Source organism: Chelon labrosus (genome assembly GCF_963514085.1).
Source record: "Chelon labrosus genome assembly, chromosome: 6".
NCBI lineage: Eukaryota > Metazoa > Chordata > Actinopteri > Mugiliformes > Mugilidae > Chelon > Chelon labrosus.
In genome coordinates, this window is record NC_140342.1 from 28,960,694 (window position 1) to 28,984,674 (window position 23,981).

At 42.7% G+C, this 23,981-nt stretch overlaps 2 protein-coding genes across 2 annotated transcripts; one reads left to right on the top strand and one right to left on the bottom strand.

The window, feature by feature from the left end:
* Nucleotides 1-14,556: 14,556 nt before the first annotated feature.
* LOC311488949 (uncharacterized protein) lies at nt 14,557-16,109 on the top strand (the record flags this gene model as incomplete). The annotated part of the gene is made up of 3 exons (XM_084545818.1): nt 14,557-15,258; nt 15,391-15,469; nt 16,106-16,109. Exons 1-3 carry the CDS (start codon nt 14,910-14,912, stop codon nt 16,107-16,109), a joined length of 432 nt encoding a protein of 143 aa, XP_084401944.1. The 5' UTR covers nt 14,557-14,909.
* Nucleotides 16,110-18,242: 2,133 nt separating this feature from the next.
* On the bottom strand, nt 18,243-23,760 carry LOC311488950 (immunoglobulin lambda-1 light chain-like; the record flags this gene model as incomplete). Its single annotated transcript, XM_084545819.1, has 3 exons — nt 18,243-18,700; nt 21,973-22,031; nt 23,744-23,760. The coding sequence occupies 3 exons, from the start codon at nt 23,758-23,760 to the stop codon at nt 18,303-18,305; spliced, it is 474 nt and encodes a 157-aa protein (XP_084401945.1). The 3' UTR covers nt 18,243-18,302.
* Nucleotides 23,761-23,981: the final 221 nt, after the last annotated feature.

A 23,981-nucleotide genomic window follows, 5' to 3' on the forward strand; every position in this document is an offset into this window, starting at 1 on the left:
AGCCTGAACAAAAACCAACAGATGAACAGATGTCAAACAGTGTTTGTGACAGGAAGAGAGCAGTAAACCACAGCCCAGGTTCACATATTTCACCTCCATCTCAGACAGAGTCCCAAACATACTGAGCTGAGGGAGATTCTTCTTTCCTGCTCTCACTATTTCTTTGACATCAGATTTATTGATGTTGTTAGCAGATATTTCAACAGTTAGAAAAAAGATGAAAACAAGACAGAGAAGAGTCTCCTGCTGTGTTTGTCCTTCATAGACTGCAAATGGTTAAACCTACAATTGTATAAATACTCCCATACTCTATTCAATAGTTCATGTTCCTCTTTCTAGCATCCATGCTAACTAAATCACAAAATGTCATCACACAGTCAAGAGGACGGGTGGTAGCTAAATCAAATGTGGACATTCATTAATACACAGGATTAGATTTTATAATCCCTTGTGCCAAAATCCCAGGCAAAACGTATTTAGAGGCCCTGTTCAACTGAGGAAACCCTAAGAAACCTACGGTCATGTGATATGACGCTTAACCTACATTCTAAATGAACTAAGTAAATGCTGCTGGCTTGTAGGCCCACAGAGCACCAGAGGATAATTCGAACTTTGTGAAATATGAGCTAACCTAACGCTGCTGGCTTGTATGGCCCGCTCAGCAGCTAACCATAGCTACCACGCAATATGAAGACATCAGGAACCTGGCCTAAACAACAGCAGTATGCAGCATATCATTGGGGTTTTCAAGTGGGCACCTCCCTTCACCCATGTTTTGTTAAGTTAGGCCCACGACACCTCAAGAAGGCTTAACAGTGACTTCCAGCGTCCTGGAGTCACCCCCGTCCACACTGCCACTGCAAAACCGTTTTTCTCACCATTAATATTAGACAAGAACTAATATTTCAATAATTAGCCTAGTCCTTTATGAATCACAACACAAACAAATCTACCGTGGTTCGCCCCGTAAATGCGGGCAGAAAAACGAACCAATCGACCCCCACATAGCAAAACTGGTGTGGCCCACCTCTGGGCCACACCTCCCACTTGCACTCGGCCCACATACCTGAAAGAATTCCGGCCCTTATGTGGGCCACATCCGGCATCCAACATGTGTGCCACATAAGGCCCACATCTCAGCCACACTTCAACCAGAGCTGGCCCTAATCTGGCCCTAAGGTGGGCCAAACCATTTTCAGGAGTGTTTCCTGATGTCAGCCTTAACTCAGCCACTATATTTATGCACCATATTTATTCATATATATATATATATATAAAAACAAGTACACTATTATAAGCAAATGTTTATTTTTTTTAGTCATGTCAACACAGTACACACACCTGCACATTTAACAAACATTTAACAAATTTAAAAACTGTACATTTATGATTCTAGACATGTCCATAAAGGTTTAAGATTGTATTTGTCACATGCACAGTTATATATAGTACAATGCACAGTGAAATGTATTCTTGTACCTGCAGCCAGTAGTAAAAAAACAGTAGTAATTGCAAACTCCTTAACACACAAGGTAAACGATATAAGTGTAAATGTACACCGATAAAAATAGAATAAAATATAGACGGTAAAACTCAAGTGTAAACTTGGGGGGGGGGGGTAGTTTGTATATATACACACACATTTACGGTATTGAGCAGCTATGTGAGTAAAGTGCAGTGGTATAAGTCTGGTTAAGGTTCAGAGTTGAGCAGGCGGATGGCATGTGGATAGAAACTGTTCTTCAGCCTTTCAGTCTTTGTCCTCAGGCATCGGAAACACCGACCTGATGGCAGTAGAGAGAAAACTGGATTCTCCCCACTCTCAGCACGAGTTTAAGATATGGTGCTGTCCATTTCCTGCTTTCTCTTCATCCTCTTCAGTCTGCCACCATCTCTACCTGGAGAGAGATGTAAACATCTTTTGATGGTGGAGTCTATTTCCTGGTCTGTGGCCCCAGATGTTAGTCAGTTACGCCAACAGCAGCTGAAACATACACACAAAGCACAAATGATTGGAAATTAACATTTTTGTATCATTAGGTAATATGGCTACAGTAATTCTATTAAACTGATAGTGATGACAATATTCTGGTGTCAGATAAGTGTTCTCCCTACATCTGCTTGGTTTAATTTATGTACAAAACAAGGACTTACAGTGTTACACAAACTGTGAGTAGTCAGTATCAGTTTGTAATCAATAAAAATAACTAAGATTCTTGAAAATAGAGTCTGTAGGTTTGTAAACACAACATTCAAACTGACCCGTTTTATGGTTGTTTACAAACAATAGTTTCAGTATAAGTTCCTAAACCTCAGACTTCACCAGTCCCCTAGAACTGAAGAAGCTACTCGGATGAGTTGTGAAGCGTCTTCTCAAAAAATAAAATAAAAACACATAACACATACATACATCGTTAACATAAAACTGATGTATTTCACTCACCCCGTCTTTGTTGTCCATCTCACCGGAGTGCATGAGCAGCCATCAGCTCTGGCCACAGTGACGTTGGTCGCGTCAGTCACCTGGACGGTTACGTTACTTCCGTTGAGTCGCTGATGAATTTAAAAACGTGGATAGCTGGCTGACCGTTGAAAGTCCGCTGCTGCAAGGTTTAACTTTAAAATTTCAGATCAACTGTGATCTGTCCTGTTTCTACAAGATATTGTTAAGGGTGATAGTTCATTTTGATTGACATCTGTTGTGGTAGCGTTTATATGTGCGAAAGCAGACTCCAGAGACTTTGTGTAAACGCCACGCAGCTTCCTTTACTCGTGCTTGTAAACAGCTATAACACATTCTTCTTCTATGCTCCTAAAACCATGTCAACACACCTCAACGGCGCCACCTCTTGACCATATGTGATATTGTACTTAACATCTGTACATCCCCCCCTTTTAGCTTGTAAACCTCTTTTTTTTTTTTTTTTTAAGGATTGAACTGTTTCCAAATAAAATAATTCCAAAATGATAGTTACTTCTATCTTAATCACCAGGTATTCATAACTGAGCATGTTCAACTCACATTCAATAACATTAGTACCCAACATAACACACATGTTTTTAGGAACAACAAACTGTTACGTCTACACATTGTTTTCCCAACGACCAAGGAAAACTCTCTGGTCAATTAGATTGTTCACAAATCCAGTCTATCTGGAGGGCGGGAAACTCTTCCCGACCTGGTCACTGTTTCACCTGAATCTGTCTGCCTTGGGACAGTCTCTGTCTCATCAGAGCAGGACAGACTTCTCTCAGGGAGCACTGTCAGGTGAGCCCTGTTTCTTCTTAAGCTCCCTTGCTCTGTTTCCACAGTGTAAGACCTTGGTGTTGAAGCCGGTCCCTGAACAGTAGCTGTGGTCTGCGCTGTTCTAATCCACACTCTCTGTCCTTGAACCAGAACTGGTAAGTCTTTTGTCCTGTGTCTCAGGTTGAATGACTTTCTCTGCTTCACTTTTAGTTCTTTGTCTTTTTCCTTGAAAGCTCTGAGGTTTGGCCAGGCTGGTTTCAACGCTTGTGGAGTGGTAGGAACTGTTGATCTTATCCTCCTCCCCATCAGCAGCTGTGCTGGACTCAGCCCGTGGGCCAGTGGTGTAGCTCTGTAAGCCAAAAGAGCTTTCTGAGGGTCTGGACTTTTGTTGAGCAGCTGTTTAACCGTGCGGACAGCTCTCTCTGCTTCCCCATTGCTCTGGGGATAGCGAGGGCTGCTGGTCGTGTGGTTGAAACCATAGTCCTGGGCAAAAGTGGCAAAGTCTGTGGAAGCAAACTGCGGCCCGTTGTCAGTCACCAAGATTTCAGGCACTCCAAATCTTGCAAAGATTACCTTCAGTCGCTCCACAGTCGTAGATGTTGTCAGGGTCGGGAGGTTTGCTACTTCAATGTATCGGGAGTAGTAGTCCACCACCACGATATAATGTCCATTCTTCCACTGAAAGATATCAGCTGCCACTTTTTGCCATGGTCGTGCTGGTAGAGGCGTGGTCATTAAAGGCTCTGTCTTTGTCTGTGAATATTGGCAACAGATTTCACACCTTTCCACCATCTCTTTAATCTGTCTTGTTATCCCTGGCCACCATAGGGATCCTTGTGCCCTTGCCACACACTTCGTCACGCCCTGATGGCCTTCATGCAACCTTTCCAACATTTCCTGCTGCATGCATCCAGGGATCAGAATCCTCGTTCCTTTAAGAAGCAGGCCCTCTGCCATGTTGATGTCGTTCCTCTCCGCCCAGAATGGCAGAAGATGCTCAGGAACGCTTCTCCTGTGAGATGGCCAGCCTTTTTCTGTCAATGTTTTCAGCTGCCTGCAAACGCTGTCTGTGCTCTGAGCTTCCTTGATGCGAGCTAGTTTACTGTCAGTGGCAGGGAGATGGTGTAGAATGTGATCAATGTATGCACAGCATTCTTTCTGCAAGCTGCTATTGGCCTCTCTGTCCTCCATTCCCAGGGGGGCTCTTGAGAGAGTGTCAGCAGTGACAAGTTGTTTTCCCGGGACATGTATGATTTTGTAGTTGAACCTCAACAGTCTTAGCCTAAACCTAAGTATTCTTGGAGGTAGATCATCCAAAGACCGAGAACCAAGCAGCGAGATTAAAGGTTTGTGATCGGTTCTCACTGTGAATTCCAAGCCTAGCAGATATGAGCTGAGTCGCTCACAGGCCCATGTTGCCGCTAGTGCTTCTTTTTCTATTTGCGCGTACTGGACCTCTGTGGGCGTCAGGCTCCGTGATATGTACACAACGGGTCTCCACCTACCATCAGTCTGCCTCTGCAGGAGGACCGCCCCAAGTCCGTATGAAGATGCATCTGCCGATACCATTGTTTCTTTCTTAGGACTGTATTGTGCAAGGACTGGAGGGGAACTCAGCTCTTTCTTAATTTTTTCAAAGGCTGTTTCCTGTTGTGCGTCCCATGTCCATGTGCTGTCACTTTTTAACAGGTCACGTAGGGGTTTTGTGAGAGCTGGTAGGCTGGGTGAGAACTTGCCAACATAATTCACCATTCCCATGAACCGGCGGACCTCCTCCACATTGCGAGGTTCTGGCATGTTTTTAATGGCGCTGATTTTGTCTGGATCAGCCTCGATTCCTGATGCGCTTATGTTGTGTCCAAGGAATTTTACTTTTTCCACTGAAAATTCACATTTTTCATTGAGGGTGAGGCCCGCTTTTTCACACCTTTTCAGTACTTCCTGCAGTCTTTCATCATGCTCTTTTTTGTCTTTTCCATAGACTAAGATGTCATCCGCATGGCACAGAGCGCCCTTTTCCCCAGCGATTATTTGTGAGATTCTCAGCTGAAAATGCTCAGGCGCAGAAGAAATGCCGAAGGGGAGCCTCTGAAAGCAATATCTTCCGAAGGGGGTAATAAAAGTTGTTAAAGGCTGTGATTCTTCGTGTAGAGGAACTTGCCAGAAACCAGATGTTGCATCTAATTTCGAAAAGACTCTTGCCCCCTCCAGCTGCGCCAGTGTCTCATCAACTGCAGGCAGTATGTGTCTTTCCCTGCACACACTGTCGTTAAGTCGGGTAAGGTCCACACAAATGCGGGGTTTCTTATTTGGCTTGGGGACCACCACCATCCCCGCACACCATTCAGTTGGCTCCTCAATTTTTCTTATGACTCCCATTGCTTCCATCCTGTCTAACTCTTCTTTAACTTGTTCTTTCATAGGTAATGGAACTCTTCGGGGAGCCGAGAGAGCATAAGGAACTGCTCCGTCCTTCAGTTTTATCTCGTAGCTTCCTTGTAGCTTTCCCAGCCCTGAAAACACTTTTGGGAACATAGCTCTGTATTGATGGCTCGCTTCTTGTTTCTCCTCCTGTACTGAAGCTACCTGTTGAACCAGGTTCAGCTTTATTAAAGCAGGAAGTCCCATTAGTGGCATCACCAGGTTTGTCACCACATATACATCCTGCCTTGTTTCTCTTTTTTCAGTTTTAATGTGTGCTTTCATGATGCCCAAAACCTTCAGTGGACCGTTATCTGGACCTTTAATCTTTTTAGGTGGTGTCCTCAGCCTGCCATCACGTGCTCTCGAGTACATGGAAGATGGAATAGCTGTAACTGAGGCTCCTGAGTCCAGTTTAAATGTTACCTTCTTTCCGTTGAGGCTGATTTCTTTTAACCACTCCTCTTCAATTCCTTCTGTGTTAACTGTCCCCATGAAAGCTATGTCATCTTCTGTGTCACTGTCCACTATAGCTTCCACTCTTTGAGACGATCTGCAGACTGCAGCGAAATGTCCCTTTTTTTTGCATTTCCGACACTCGGCCTCTTTGGCTGGGCACTGTTTCCAGGGGTGTTGTGGCGTTTTGCCGCACCTTTTACATTTCTCATTATAGTATGTCTTGTTTACAGTGCTTGGCTTGGACATAGACTGCTCTTGTCTGCGTGGGGGAGCTTGCCTATATTGTGTTCTCCCTCTGTTTGTGTTTATGGCATCCACATTAGCACCTTTAATTTCTGTGTGTCCCCCTCGTAGCAGTTGCTGTTGTTTCTTTATTTCTTCCTGCTGCCTGACCTGGGTTATTGTTTTTGCCAGCGTCAGTTCTGGGTCTAACTGAAGTCTCTCTGACAGCCTGGAGTCTCTTATCCCGACCACTATGCGGTCTCTTATCATTTCCTCCTTTAAGGCACCAAATTTGCAGTGCTCTGCCAGCTTATGCACATCTGTGATAAAGTTCTCTGCAGACTCGCCTTGTTGTTGATGTCTGCTATTAAACTTAGCACGTTCATAAATGACATTGTGCTTACCCACAAAATGTTCATCAAAGGCTTTTGTCACCTCTGCGTATACTGTCTTCTGTTGGTCGCTTAGTGGTAACGTAGTGAGAATGTCGTCACTCTTTTCGCCCATCACATACAGTAGGGAGTTGACCTGATAGCCGTCCTCTTTTCCGCTCAATCCCGACGCTATCCTGAACCTCTCGAACCGTCTCAACCATTGCGGCCACGAGCTGGGCTCCTCGAAGTTGAAGCTGCCAGGAGGCGCGATGGAGAAAATCTGGTCTGTCATCTCCCGTCCTTATCCGGGCTCCGATGCGGATCCGCTGCACACCGTGCTCTCCGTAGCCTCGCGTAGCTTAGCCTGCGCGCCGGCCAGGTAAACAACGACGACCTCCGCTGGGCTATTTCAGCCTCACTTAACTCAACTACACCCACTTTTTACCCACAGTAGGTTCGCCTATTTCTGACACCATGTTGTGGTAGCGTTTATATGTGCGAAAGCAGACTCCAGAGACTTTGTGTAAACGCCACGCAGCTTCCTTTACTCGTGCTTGTAAACAGCTATAACACATTCTTCTTCTATGCTCCTAAAACCATGTCAACACACCTCAACGGCGCCACCTCTTGACCATATGTGATATTGTACTTAACATCTGTACAACATCGATAATATATCATAATAATATTTTATTTATTTTCATTAAATCTGTGATGTTAAACAACAACTCACTCAAAAATATCGAAAAATAACTTTAAGGGTGGCATGAGTCCGGCCTCACATATGTGGCCCAGAGGTCTAAGCTGGTATGTGGGCCGAATTCGGCACTCCACAAGTGGCCCACATCTGTCTGCCGGAGTCAAGACAGTGCCGCCTTTGCCGCATCTGGGCCATGTCCGGTTCACATGCCGTATGCCAGTGCCGAGTGAACGCCACCTGTGCCGGCTTCAAGCCAGATCTGGCCCACATGTCTCTGCTATGTGGGCCACATCTATAATGATTTGCAAACACACTAAAGTCACGCAGCCATCCTTACCTTTAGCTAGCTCCCCAGCTAGCATGCTTCCTACGTACCCATAGCCACTCGCTCGCTCTCTCTGCTGCCCGACTCTTCAACTCTATCTTCCCATGGGACAGTCAGCTCTATGAAATAGACTACTTTCTCTGGCTCAGACCACAACAGCAGATCTGGCCGTAGTTGGGTGCTAGCTAGCGGTGGAAAAAAGATTCGGGATCCGGCTCATTGAACCGGCCACCAAAGAAGACTCAAGAATCACGAATCGAGACGTCTATTGAACCGGCTCAGTTGAGTCCTACCACATTTGATTGATATATAATCAATAAACGGCACCATTCAAACATCTTACATCTCACTCGGCAGAGAAACAAAATATACTACCCGACTTGGCCACTAGCAAACTACAGCACTCAGACACTGGAGTGGAGTGGTGCTACTGAGTCCCTTCGCCACTCATGAATCCCGGCGGATTCGCTACTCATGAGTCCTTGCGGATTTGTCACTCATGAATCCTGGCGGATTCGCTACACATGAGTCCCGGCGAATTCGCTACTCACTCAGCAGAGAAACGAAACTTAACCGACTCATGGATCCACGTACATTTTAGACCATAAGAAAATAACATTCTTTTGTAATGGTGACCCTGTACTCATTATTATTTCACAGTAATTTTAAGCTTTAGGCTTATGTAAGCTACTTGATATGATTTAGTTGAGATGATTTTCAGCGCCGCGTTTACATGATTGATAAATGGCAATAACATGAATGTTGCTCGAGTTATGTACTATAAATAATATAATATAATAAAATAAAATTATGTAATAGTAATAATAACAATAATAATACATAATGTCCAATATTAAGGGGTCTACTGTAGAAATAGTAGCAAAACACTGTCAGAACAACTCATTCAAACTGTGTTTAGAAGCGCATCTGTGAAGGGGATGCGTACCGGCAAAAATAAATAAATAAAAATAAATCCTTGAACTTTTGAATCAAAACTCTTCCTTCAAGTCGTGATATGGAGCCCTAAAGAAAGAGAAAGGTCTCGGCCGTGTGGGACCTTTTTGACCTTTTTGACCTTATATTACCAGTTTTTATGCACGGCAGCTTTTTCAGTGCCTTGCGAGAGGGTGTTCTCCAAAGCTGAAGAATGAAGAACTTGCCTCAAAAGAAACGTAATCGATTGAATATCAAGACACTAGAAAAACTTTTTTATAAAACTTTAAAACTAAAAAAAAACTCCCTGCCTCAAACATGAGTACATAAGAAACATTGCATTCACACTTTCACTATGATTTTCACATGTTCACATTATTTATTGACTGTACATTTTAAAGTTATCAAAGATATTTTACACTTAGATTAAGATATAAAATAATACAATATAAAATACAATAACAAATATTATTGTGTATATACTAGGTCATTTAATCAGTCTGTCAGTGGAGTCTCTCTACTAGGTTGCCTGCAATAGTGTTTACGGTCCAGCAGGTGTCCGAACTGAGTAACAGTGACACAGACACAGTATCGATACCATTTGGGTAATGGGCCGCAACGCTTCACGAGGCCTCATCTACCCATCACTAGTAAGCATCCTTTTACAGAGACAGACTATCCCGGGTTTGTTTGTATTTTGTATTATGTTTGGTTATATTTGGTAGTGCAACATCTTTGGTTAAAATAAACTCTCACACGTATTGTTCAATTTAGTTATAGTTTATTGATTTAGTTCTTTTCAAAATAAGTTAAATCAACATTTAATTGTATTACTTACTATACTCACCATGTGGTCAGAGTCAAAAGGAGGAAGTTCTGCAATATTTCCTGCTTTTATACTCTGACTAACATGATTGGGGGAGGTCGTTGGACTAGACCAAATGAGTGTAGGTAAGATATATTAGTTCTAGGTATTATTTAGATTTATTTGTTATTTCGTTTATGTATGGGTAAAATGTGGGATTTAGGGTAAAGCAGGTAAGAGTGTTTTACTGTATCAACGTGAGGTATAACTTTGGAAACGGGAATTAAGAGCCAGTGAAGTCAACTCCATTATTGGTATAGCCATGGAGGTTGTGCCAAGAGCCAGGGGAGACTATTTAAGCAGTGGCCTTTTGTTTGTCGAGGAGGACAGAGTGAAAACAGAGTGCTGAGCTGGTGTAGCAATTTACACTTGGTTTAAGTTGAGTTTTGCATTGTTATTAGTGATGGGCAATCGAGGCTTTGTTGAAGCCTCGACACGTGATTCAAAAAAAGGTTCATTACTCGAAGCTTCAGTGACACAGTGCTCTATTAGGACATCTAGTGGACAATAAAATGTAGTGCAATGGAGACGTGTCATACTGGTTCATGCTTGTATGGGACTTGATTTGCCATGCACATTCCTATTCGACTACATTACATGGATATGTGGTTTCAAGTTTATTATAAGAAAATTATATACATATTACAATAAAATAAATAATAAAGAACAAATGGGAATCGAACCCTTGTTTCGCTAACGAAAGACCGGTGATTTCACAGTGTACCACGAACCTCATCAGTGAAGCACCATTGTCGGTGGACCATTTTGATTACGTCACTGCTACACTCTATGAACCTTTGCTAATTTACACTAATGTTTATGTTTCAGCGCTTACATCAGCTATTTTCATTTGCTCTTGGTATCATGGTTTAGTAGTGTTAGAGAATATTTGTACTGAATGCAACACTGTCAAACCAAATCTCTCTTGACTCAGTCATTATTTGCTTCGAAGACTCATCTCATCTCTCCCGAAGAGCCGAGACAACCAAACCAGTGACAGGGTTTCTGAATGAAGCAGTGAAATGGTTCATACGTCACAAAACACGTCATTTGTCCTAACCAAAACTATACACGCACTTCTGATTATATATCTATATCTTATCTGTATCTCTCTCTCTATCTTATCTATATATAACGCTATTTAGGACTATCCATTTAACTATGTCTATCTATCAATCTAGTGTTATCTATGTAACTCATTTATCTATTTCTCTCTGAATCTTACGCTCTATCGCCACAAAATACGCAACTAACTCCAACTACAGCAACAAACCAACCTACTATGCAAAGAAACATTCAAATGAGCACCACTAAATAGGGATAGGATATCCGAGATATCCCTGAACACACTCGATCCCACCAGGTGATTCACATGACAAACCGCACCCCTCAGGTGATTCGTTTGCCGCTGAAGCATTCGAAGCACTTGAACTGCTTCGAACGTCACTCAAGTGCTTCAAACGTCACTAGTCACGTGACCGAAACACGCCTCGGCACAGTGGTTCGATACAATTGCTTCATGAGCTACGGCGCATGTGTCGGAGCCTCGGGTGTCAGAGGGCCATCACTAGCTAGAAGCACTTCTTGTGAATAAACACCTTGCGGTGATTTTTCTGAACAAACTGCTTTGAATCTGCTTCCTACTTATGCCGCTCTGGTCAGCTTCGCAACAGAGAAGCTGACCAGATGGGTGTCAGCTCCTCCACAGTCTCTTGGTCCTAGTATGTGCTGCTGGGGGGGGGGGCTCCCTGTCTGATACTGTTGTCAGTGGTGGGCCATGTATTTACCACCGAGGCCTTCAATGACCTCCAACCTCCTTAAAACACGTCTTAATATGATGGTTATGACTCCACTGCAGAAACCATCAACATCATACAGATAGACAATAAAACAGGACGTAGCATCTCAGTCATGTTGGAACAGGAAGGGTCCATCTCCAAACTGTCCCCACAAAGTTGGGAGCATGGAATTGTCCAGAATCTCTTGGTCTGCTGAAGCATTCAGAGTTCCTTTCACTGGAACTAAGGGGCCAAGCCCAGCTCCTGAAGAACACCCCCACACCATAACCCCCCTCCACCAAACTTCACACTTGGCTCAATGCACTCAGACAAGTACCGTTGTCCTGGCAACCACCAAACCCAGATTCATCCATCAGATTACCAGATGGAGAAGTGTGATTCATCCCTCCAGAGAACAAGTCTCCACTGCTCTAGAGTCCAGTGGTGGCGTGCTTTACACCACTGCATCTGACGCTTTGCATTGTACTTGGTGATTTATGGCTTGGATGCAGCTGCTCGGCCATGGAAACCCATCCATGAAGCTCTCTACTGTTCTTGAGCTAATCTGAAGGCCACATGAAGTTTGGAGGTCTGTAGAGATTGACTCTGCAGAACGTTGGCGACCTCATCATCATTTTACTTGGCCTGACACTTCATGGCTGAGTTGCTGCCATTCCCATTCTCTTCCACTTTGTTATAATAGCACTGACAGTTGACTGTGGAATATTTAATACAGTGGAAATTTCACGACTGGACTTGTTGCTCAGGTGTCATCCTATCACAGCACCACTCTGGAATTCACTGAGCTCCTCAGAGCGACTCATCCTTTCACGAATGTTTGTAGAAGCAGTCTGAATGAATAGGTGCTGGAATTTATACACCTGTGGACATGGAAGTGATTGGAACACCTGGATCCAGTTATTTGGATGAGTGAGTGAATACTTTTGACAGTATAGTGTATCTCATACAGAGAGATAAATGTCATGACTAGTGTTGGGCACGTTACTTTTAAAAAGTAATTAGTTACAGTTACTAGTTACTTTTCCCCAAAAGTAACAGAGTTAGTAACTGAATTACTCCACTACAAAAGTTACTAGTTATCAGGGAAAGTAACTATTGCGTTACTTTTTGTCTAAGAATTGTATTTTTTGCAGCTCTTGCTTGTGGCTGGTTGTCGTCTGAGAGTCAAGTCAGATGTCTTCAATAGAGCTCCAGGCGTCACATCATACCTCCATGTTAGTCATGTTAATGGACACTATTACACCTTATTAATCCTTCCTAGGGATAGAATATATATTTGCCTCTGTCTCGAGTTGTACTACATTTATTTATATGCTAATATTCTAATTGTCACACTTATTTTATTTGAAAATATATATTTTTTTATTTATATTTTATTTTTAATTGTTTCTAAATTAGCCGTAGATGTGAGTGTGAATGGTTGTCTGTCTCTCTGTGTTAAAACTGAGATAGACCGGAGACCTGTCAATCAAATGATGCAGTTGTTTAGATCTCACACTCTCCCTGTCCATTCAGTTTAGCATGCTGAGGGAACAGGTGACGGAAAGATGAGGAGAGACCCAATGGATGTCAACTCCAGGAAACACTGACTCTAGAGTTAGTGGGAGTAGCCTGGTCTTCTAGGAGCCCACAAGAAGAAAGTCCAAGATGTGTGTCCTGGTCCTGTCCTTGACCATTAAACACAAACGTCTCTTAGTTACTTCTCCTATTGAAAAGTCTCCACATGGTGAAACAAACTCATTCTCAGTTCATTTAGCTAGTGTTAATGAAGCTGATCCTCTGGGGACCAAGAATGTGTTAGAAAGGTTGATGTCAATCCATCATCCATCCTTTAGTCCAGATCCAGTCCATGAGGACTAAAGTAGTGGACTGAGCAACCACTGACATTAACATCAGAGCCATGCTGCTAGTGTGGCTAAAAGAAAAGAGAAGAAGAGACAGTCATGTTGATGTGAACATTAGAGAAACACATCATGGAGCTGAAATATGATCCTGCTTCCTCATTGGACTCCTTCACCTCAGCTGACTCTCTCAACAGCACACAGGTTTTTGTATCAGTCTTTTTCACTGTGTGACAGAGACAAAGGCTACCCCATCTCTGGCTCTGGAACTAAACTGTATGTAACAGGTAAGAAGAAACATTTCTTTTCCTTCAGTTGTTTTATTGTAGAAGCTGAAAATGTGTTTAAAGTCAGTTTGTGCTGCTTCAGCCTTTCCATGTTAGTTTTTTCCTCATTAGTAGAGAATTCATCCTGCAGCCATTGTTCCATAAGAAAAGTTCAATCATTTCTGAAAACAAGTTGAAATCTGACTGAACAACTAAAGTTCTTCTTTATTTCTGTAAATATTAGTGACGTTCCAAACATTTAGGATTTGATCATCTCAGTAATTCTGTGACAAGATGATATTTGATGTTCAACATTTGAACATGACTGACACAAACTTGTATATTGATGTGTTTTATTAGAGATTAAAGTCTGTGCTCTTAAATGTGGAATATTCAATACATATTGGAATCAGAGAAATGAAAAATGAACAAGTGAAAAACACAATTCAGGGATTTGGAAATGATTTCCATATTTGATTAGATTTCTATAACCAGGACGATCCCGCTGAGACTGAGAAGCTCTTTTTCAAGGGAGTCCTGGTAAAAATAGGCAGGAGCAAATAGAAAAGACAGTTAGAAGATGACACAGTTAAAAGACAAAGAAAAAGAAGATGATTCAATTTACAAGCAGCTTCTAAAAACAAGTGCATATTGTGAAGTCAGCCTCATGTCCTCTCAGTTTGGATTTCAAAGCGCTCAATGAAAAATGAACTCAGTTGGTTTCCAGTCATTCTGCAACATATTCCATGCAAAGGGTGCAGAGTGGACAAAAGCCCTTTGACCCAATTCAGTCCAGGTCAATGGAACAGAGAGGAACAAATGATCTTGTGAACAAAGAGAGTAATGAGCAGCACTTCTCTGAGCAATGAAGGTTCAAATGTAGGAAGTAGTCCAAGTATTGCTTTAGATAGAAAAGAAGACGTGATGAAACACAGTCCACATGTTTCTGTCCCAAATTCTTTGAAAGGTGTTGTTGGCTTCAAATTCCAAAGCAGAAAATAATGTCTCTCCATTAAATGTTGACTTGAAATGATTGGATTCTGTTGGAATTTATATTTTAGAGAGCGTCAAATATTTTTAGGAAATTAAGTTCTATGGTAATGTATGCTGAATATGTGCAGCCATCAGCCGTAACATTATGACCACTGAGTCAGAGCATCTCCACAACTGCAGCTCTTGTGGGGTGTTCCTGGTCTGTAGTGGTCAGTATCTATCAAAAGTGGTCCAAGGAGGGAGAAGAACCAGAGACAGGCTCATGGACGGCCAAGGATCATTGAGAAGGCTGGCCCGTGTGGTCCCATCCAACAGACGAGCTACTGTAGCTCAGACTGCTGAAAAAGTTGATGCTGGTTGAACTTTGTTCTGTATTGATGAGTAGTTTAGTGATCAGAGTCCATGTAGTTTCCAGGATCAGACTGAATCCAGAGCAGTGCTGGAAGCTGCTGTTGACTGTGTGAATGTGTGTCTGCTGTCAAACTTCAGATGAGCAGGTAGTGAAGCCCGTGGTGAGCGTGTACCCAGCAGCAGCATCCAGAGCCCACCTGGAGGGGAAGAGCTCCCTGCTGTGTCTGGCCTCAGCCATGTTTCCTCCTCTGGTCCAGTTCTCCTGGAAAAGACAGCAGAAGAACGGCCCTCTGGAGGAGCTGACCCCTGCTGAGGGAGAGCAGCTGGAGCTCAGAGAGTCGGGACGCAGCGCCTCCATCATGCTGCTGCAAGGGGACGATATGTACAAGTACAGATACCGCTGCTCCGTCAAGCACGAGGGGGGCATGGTGGAGGGCACGGTGGAGGCCCAGACTCTACAAGGTAACCAAGGCTTGGTGACTGTGTTCAGCAGTGATTCAGCTTCATGTGGAGACGCTGTCAAAGAGAGCCGAGGAGCAGAGGACTGACATTTCTCACTGCAGCTCCAAACATTTGACTTCTTTTCTGTTTCAGAGCTTCCTTACCTCCAGTTTCAGTGCAGGGTGAAGCTGCTCTGTCTGCTGTACACAGTGCTGATAGTGAAGAGTCTGGTGTACTGCTGTGGACTCTCTCTGCTGATGAGCCTCAGAAACAAGGGACCGTCCACCAACTCCACACATGCTGACTGACTGCTTTCTGCTGCTCTTTTCTCTCCATCAGATCTCATCAGTTCATCTCATTCATCACTTTGATCAGTATTCACAAATCTTGTTGTAATGTGCTTCTTTGTAATCTGTATCTTTTCATTCACGTCTTGATTGTCATCCTGGAAATAGAAACACATATATTCACATAGAAATCTGCTCTTATGACGTGTTGTTTGTTTTTCACAGTAAAATAAATCATAAAATAAATCATCTCTTAATTGTAGACATTTCAGCATTTAATGCAGCTTTTATTTTTTATTTTTATTTTTTTTAAATACAACATCTTTATAAATAACAATGTTGTTGTGTGTTCCTTCTTGTCTAAAGATTTCTTACGTTGATGATTTCCATTTGATGATGGTTCCTAATCCATTTTTAGTAAACATTAACATCTAGTGTTTCTATCTAAACCAGCAGGTGTGGTTGTTCCACCAGGTTCAGTTCTGTGTCTTCAGATCATTTAGTTTGTGTATTAGTTCTCTAATATAAATGTGTCGGTGTGGATGTCAAACTCTACGCTGACGACACTGTTGTTTCCACAGATGAACAAAGAGCAGAGCTGATTTGAAGCTACAACTGTTAAAAACTATCATCCAGCGGTTTGATGAGTCAGTGCTGAGGTTTGAATGTTGATCAAATGAAGGATGGGTTTAATTAACAGTCATGAAATAGTTTCATTAGCAGCAGGTCAGTGTGTCAGTGGAAATTCAAGCGTTTGAGAGCTGAACACTGAAAGTTGATGGTCCTCTAACTGGACCTGTTAGTGGATAAATCCTAATCAGTCATTAATCACAGAGGTGTCTGATCTATAAAATAACATTTAATGAATGCTCTTCTTGATGATTTCATCTTTAATCATCCAAACCTCTGAATACCCTCAACATGTTACCAGGACATGAGCTTCAGGTGGGTGATCAGACTCAGTTCAACTCTGTGTGGGTGGAGGGCTCAGAGGAAAAAAGGTTTACAGAAAACAAGAGAAAGGGAGGGGAGGTGATGAGTGTGTTCAGCAGCAGATATGAATCTGTTGTCAGTGGTTATTAGGACAGAAAACAAACTGCTGACAGCCAATCAGACTTCCTTCCTGCAGCAGACGGGCTGTGTGGGTTTGTGCTCTGCAGCCTCCACACCGTTAGCTGTGGCTTTTCACTTTAATGACACAATGACAGTTTCAACCACCAGCTCTGGTTAAAGTCCAGGAAGCACCTGTGTTCTTCATCTGACAGAAAAACACATTTACATTTATTATTCTACATTCCAATCCTTTTCAGGTCAACTGCTTTTTGCCATTAAATGAAAGGAATTCTTTTATTGTGGTGTGTTTCAAATCTTCCATCCTCTCATAAATGTCTCCTCTCTGATAAATATAACTTTGAAGAAGTCTTTCAATTGATCCCATGAGAGGATTTTCATCTTCTCTCAGAAACAATAATGCTTCCTGTTGTTGTGTTGTCATGAATCAGAACAGAACACAAGCCTCACTGAGACAGAGACACAAAGCCATGAGATAAACAAGTCATGCTGTTGTTCTGAAGCAGGCGTCCATGTTGGTTCACCTCAAGTCTCATTATTGGAACAAAAAGTCTGAACGTCCCAATCACTTGTAATTTCTCATGAGTTCACCTCCTTAACCACACTGAGACACATTTCTCATGGTAATTCCATTCCAGCTTCATTTTTTAGCAGTGCAGCAGTCTGTGCTTCATTCACAGGGTTCATAGACGTCACATCCAGGAACTGGAAGCAGCTTGTTACTTTATTTACTGACGTCCAAATCAGCTCTGCTCTTCGTTCATCTATGGAAACAACAGTGTCGTCAGCGTAGAGTTTGACATCCACACCGACATATTTATATTAGAGAACTAATACACAAACTAAATGATCTGAAGACACAGAACTGAACCTGGTGGAACAACCACACCTGCTGGTTTAGATAGAAACACTAGATGTTAATGTTTACTAAAAATGGCTTAGGAACCATCATCAAATGACTTTAGGGTGTCAACGTAACGAATCTTTAGACAAGAAGGAACACACAACAACATTATTATTTAAAAAGATGTATTTAAAAAAATAAAAGCTGCATTAAATGCTGAAATATCTACAATGAAGATATGATTTATTTTATGATTTATTTTACTGTGAAAAACAAGCAACACGTCACAAGAGCAGATTTGTATGTGAATATATGTGTTTCTATTTCCAGGATGACAATCAAGACGTGAATGAAAAGATACAGATTACAAAGGAGCACATTACAACAAGATTTGTGAATACTGATCAAAGTGATGACTGAGATGAACTGATGGGATCTGATGGAGAGAAAAGAGCAGCAGAAAGCAGTCAGTCAGCATGTGTGGAGTTGGTGGACGGTCCCTTGTTTCTGAGGCTCATCAGCAGAGAGAGTCCACAGCAGTACACCAGACTCTTCACTATCAGCACTGTGTACAGCAGACAGAGCAGCTTCACCCTGCACTGAGACTGGAAGGACACTGACAGACAGACAGACAGACAGACAGACAGATATGAATTAGTGTCAGATTAATCCTGTAAAGTTGTTGTTGTGTCCTCATTGGACATTGGAGCTGTCCTTGCAGAGAGGCAGCAGGTGATCTTACAGTGATCTTGCTGCAGAGCTGGCAGGTCTGCTGGCTCTCTCTCTGGAGGACAGGAGGCTGCTGGAGCTGGAAGCTCTGAAACAGAAAAGGAGTCAAATGTTTGGAGCTGCAGTGAGAAATGTCAGTCCTCTGCTCCTCTGCTCTCTTTGACAGCGTCTCCACATGAAGCTGAATCACTGCTGAACACAGTCACCAAGCCTTGGTTACCTTGTAGAGTCTGGGCCTCCACCGTGTCCCCCTCGTGCTTGACGGAGCAGAGGTATCTGTACTTGTACATATCGTCCCCTTGCAGCAGCATGATGGAGGCGCTGCGTCCCGACTCTCTGAGCTCCAGCTGCTCTCCCTCAGCAGGGGTCAGCTCCTCCAGAGGGCCGTTCTTCTTCTGTCTTTTCCAGGAGAACTGGACCAGAGGAGGAAACATGGCTGAGGCCAGACACAGCAGGGAGCTCTTCCCCTCCAGGTGGGCTCTGGATGCTGCTGCTGGGTACACGCTCACCACGGGCTTCACTACCTGCTCATCTGAAGTTTGACAGCACACACACATTCACACAGTCAACAGCAGCTTCCAGCACTGCTCTGGATTCAGTCTGATCCTGGAAACTACATGGACTCTGATCACTAAACTACTCATCACACAAGAGCTGCAGTTGTGGAGAAGCTCTGACTCAGTGCTCATAATGTTATGGCTGATGGCTGCAAATATTCAGCATACATTACATAATAGAACTTCATTTCCTAAAATTATCCGACGCTCTCTAAAATATAAGTCCCAACAGAAACCAGTCATTTCAAGTCAACATTTGATGGAAAGACATTATTTTCTGCTTTGGAATTTGAAGCCAACAACACGTTTCTAAGAAGTTGGGACAGAAACATGTGGACTGTGTTTCATCACATCTTCTTTGATCAGCTCACTGCTGCTGTAGTTTAGAAAGAGAAATATTTTCCATGATGACTTTGATCATAATGCACCAACTGTTTTCAGGTCACTTCACACTCTTTTACTACGGAGCCTTGCTGTTAGAAAACGTGCAGAACTCTGACTTTGACCTTGTCTCTGTGAAAGAAGAAAGGCCTTCCAGAATAAGACGTCATCTGGATAGCAGCACTTGTTGCTCCAGAACCTGAACATTTGCTTCAGCATTAATGGTGCCTTCACAAATGTGCACGTTAATGAAGAGCAGCCTGCAGAGCCTGAAGATCACCATCATTCAACACTGCTTTTCATTTTAGGACATTATGGACTGTAGACCATGAAATCCACTAATTCTTTCCAGCGTCACGTTGACAGAGTGGTGAACCCTCTCACCTTCATCACCACCATTTATTAATAATGAACCTAATTAGCTGTGACATGAAATTAAAAGAAGCAACTATTCCTTTAAAAGGAAAAAGAAAATCTAGATTTCTGTCTTTGTAATATTTTCTATCAAATCAAATATGGAAATCATTTCCAAATCCCTGAATTGTGTTTTTCACTTGTTCATTTGTCATTTGACTGATTCCAATATGTATTGAATATTCCACATTTAAGAGCACAGACTTTAATCACTAATAAAACACATCAATATACAAGTTTGTGTCAGTCATGTTCAAATGTTGAAATACTTTCTGCTGATGATAGTAATAAAACATTGTACAGTCCCTGACAAAAGTCTTGTCACTTATCCATTTTGTAGAAACAACAGTTTATAACCTGACTTTTAATTAATCCATTGGTTTTAGAAATGGCTCATATGAAAGCTAAAACCCTCCCAAATTATGTTTGATATACTAAAATAAATTTGCTTCACTGAAGAAAGATTGATCATTTAATGAACACAGAAAGGTCAGATTTTGGCAAGACAAAAGTCTTGTCGCTTGGGTACAAGTTGACCCTAAGTGCCCCTCAAATATATGTATTATCAATTTGTTTTACAAGCAATGGCTAATTACAATCCCAACAGCTTTTGAAATAATGTTTTGGTGCCAAACAAAACTGCTGAAAAGCATTCTAACGTTCACAGCTTGGTAAAGCCCACTGAGTCAGTTTTTGCAAAGACAAAAGTCTTGTCGATTGTCATATGATGCACCCAATCCTAGATTACAGCCTCAAAGAATAAGAAAAAGATTTGAAGAGACTGGAGATGTTTTTGACAAGCCCAGGTCCGGCAGACCCCGCAAGACAACTGCTCGGGAGGACCGTTTGTTGGCTCGAAAATCCAAGGCCAGCCCCTTTTCCACTGCAGCAGAGCTCCACCAGGCCTTGTCACCTCAAGTCCCCGTGTCAACCAGAACAGTTTGTAGAATTCTGTCTCGAAATGGCCCAGAAACCAGCACTAAACAAAAGGCAATTAAAAAAACGTATGGCATTTGCCAAGGTCCACAGCCTTCTAAAAGGATGGACGCTGGAAAAGTGGCAGAAGGTGGATTTCTCAGATGAATCTTCGGTTGAATTACATCACAGCCGCCGCAAATATTGCAGGAGACCTACTGGAGCTCGCATGGATCCGAGATTCACCCAGAAAACAGTTAAATTTGGTGGCGGAAAAATCATGGTCTGGGGTTACATCCAGTATGGGGGTGTGCGAGAGATTTGCAGGGTGGAAGGCAATATCAATAGCGTAAAATATCAAGAAGTATTAGCTACCTCTTACATTCCCAACCATAAAAGGGGTCAAATTTTGCAGCAGGATGGTGCTCCATCGCATACTTCCATCTCTAAATCAAAGTTTCTCAAGGCGAAGAAGATCAAGGTGCTCCAGGACTGGCCAGCCCAGTCACCAGACATGAACATCATTGAGCATGTCTGGGGAAGAATGAAAGAGGAAGCATGGAAGACGAAACCAAAGCATCTTGATGAACTCTGGGAGGCATGTAAGACTGCTTTCTTTGCTATTCCTGATGACTTCATCAATAAATTGTATGAATCATTGTCGAACCGCATGGATGCAGTCCTTCAAGCTCATGGAAGTCATACAAGATATTAAATATGGATGTCACAGCACCAGTACTTCATTCACTGATGTTATGCATCATATTTTTGTATTTGAAGTAAATGATTTGTTCAATTTTCACATTACTTTCTGTAGGCGACAAAACTTTTGTCTTGCCAAAATCTGACCTTTCTGTGTTCATTAAATGATCAATCTTTCTTCAGTGAAGCAAATTTATTTTAGCATATCAAACATAATTTGGGAGGGTTTTAGCTTTCATATGAGCCATTTCTAAAACCAATGGATTAATTAAAAGTCAGGTTATAAACTGTTGTTTCTACAAAATGGATAAGTGACAAGACTTTTGACAGGGACTGTAGGAGTCAATTCTATTTCTTCTAATATCACATTGACTTTGTGTTTTTTTCTTTTTCTATGAATCCATTATCAATTAAAGACACATTTACCATCAGATAAAAAGAACTGACAGCCATTAGATCTGACAAGGTTCTAACTTTCAGAAATGATCCAATCCAATCGATAGACTCTTCAAAACAATCTGAAATAGCTGAACATCAAATATCATCTTGTTTTCAACAACACATGTCACAGAATTACTGAGATGATCAAATCCTAAATGTTTGGAACGTCACTAATATTTACAGAAATAAAGAAGAACTTTAGTTGTTCAGTCAGATTTCAACATGTTTTCAGAAATGATTGAGCTTTTCTTATGGAACAATGGCTGCAGGATGAATTCTCTACTAATGAGGAAAAAAACTAACATGGAAAGGCTGAAGCAGCACAAACTGACTTTGAACACATTTTCAGCTTCTACAATAAAACAACTGAAGGAAAAGAAATGTTTCTTCTTACCTGTTACATACAGTTTAGTTCCAGAGCCAAAGATGTCGTAGGGGTAGGTGATGCCATCTCTGTCACACAGTGAAAAGGACTAATACAAAAACCTGTGTGCTGTTGAGAGAGTCAGCTGAGGTGAAGGAGTCCAATGAGGAAGCAGGATCATATTTCAGCTCCATGATGTGTTTCTCTAATGTTCACATCAACATAACTGTCTCTTCTTCTCTTTTCTTTTAGCCACACTAGCAGCATGGCTCTGATGTTAATGTCAGTGGTTGCTCAGTCCACTACTTTAGTCCTCATGGACTGGATCTGGAATAAAGGATGGATGATGGATTGACATCAACCTTTCTAACACATTCTTGGTCCCCAGAGGATCAGCTTCATTAACACTAGCTAAATGAACTGAGAATGAGTTTGTTTCACCATGTGGAGACTTTTCAATAGGAGAAGTAACTAAGAGACGTTTGTGTTTAATGGTCAAGGACAGGACCAGGACACACATCTTGGACTTTCTCCTTGTGTGCTCCTAGAAGACCAGGTTCCTCCCACCAACTCTAGTGTCAGTGTTTCCTGAAACATTCCTCAGAGTAGCCTCCCTTTACTTTGTTGACAGCGCTGCAAACCCTTGACTTCTCTCAATGAGCTTCATGATGTAATCACCTGAAATGGTTTTCATTTCACAGCTGAGCCTTGTCAGGGTTCACTTGTGGAATGTCTTGCCTTCTTAATGGGGTTGGGACCATCAGTCAGGTTGGTACATAGCTGACAGCTCTATTTGACAACTGTTAGAATTAATATTATGGCAAGAACCAATCAGCTAAGTAGAGAGAAACGACAGTTTAAGAACTGAAGGTCAGTCAGTCTGGAAAATTACAAAAACTTTGAATGTGTCCCCAACTGCAGCTGCAAAAACCATCAACTGCTACGATGAAACTGGCTGACATGAGGACCGCCCCAGGAAAGGAAGACCTAGAGTCACCTCTGCTGCTGAGGAGAAGTTCATCTAAGTCACCAGCCTCAGAAATCACAAGTTAACAGCACCCCAAACACACCTCCAGGCTGTGTCAGATGACCTGGCCTCCACAGTCACCTGACCTAAACCCAATGGAGATGGTTTGGGATGAGATGAACCGCAGAGAAGTTTGCATGTTCTGCCTGTGTCTGCGTGGGTTCTCTCCAGGTTCTCCAGCTTCCTCCCACCGTCCAAAGACATGCTGGTTAGGTTCATTGGTGATTCTAAATTGGCCGTAGGTGTGAGTGTCTCTCTGTGTTAGCCCTGTGATAGACTGGAGACCTGTCCAGGGTAGACCTTCTAGACCAATGACAGCTGGGATAGGCTCCAGCAGACCCCGCGACCCTACGCAGATGCAGTAAGTTAAAAAAAAAAAAAAGAACAGCAGTCTCTGGGAGAGGTGGTTGTTCTTTAGTGTCCTCAGAAAATAGTTTCTGCTGTGCCTTCTTTACTATGGCTCCGGTGTTGGTGCTCCAGGTCAGGTCGTCTTTGATGTCCATGCCCAGGAACCAGAAGCTGGGGACCCTCTCCACACACTCCCCACAATGAACAGTGGCTGAGTCGCCGCTTTCCTCCTCCTAAAATCTAGGACGATCTCCTTCATCTTGGTGGTGTTCAGGATAAGGTTGTTCTCGGTGCACCACACGCTCCACTTCATCCCAGTACGCAGACTCATCCCCACCTGTGATGAGCCCCACCACGGTGGTGTCGTCAGCAAACTTAATAATGGTATTGCTGGGGTGAGTGCTGGGCTGCACAGTCCTTCAGCACCTGTCCGGAGACGCCATCAGGGCCCACAGCTTTCCTCGGGTTAACGGTACACAGTGCGCGCCTCACCTGGTACTCCTCCACTCTGAGGGTGTTGCTGCTGTGGGCTGGTGGATGAGGTGAGGTTCTCTCTGGTGATGGCACCTCAAAGCGAGCAAAGAAGTTGTTTAGCTGCTCTGCCAGTGGGGCACCACCATCATCAGCTGGCAGGCTGCTGGGTCTGTAGTTGGTTATGTGCTGG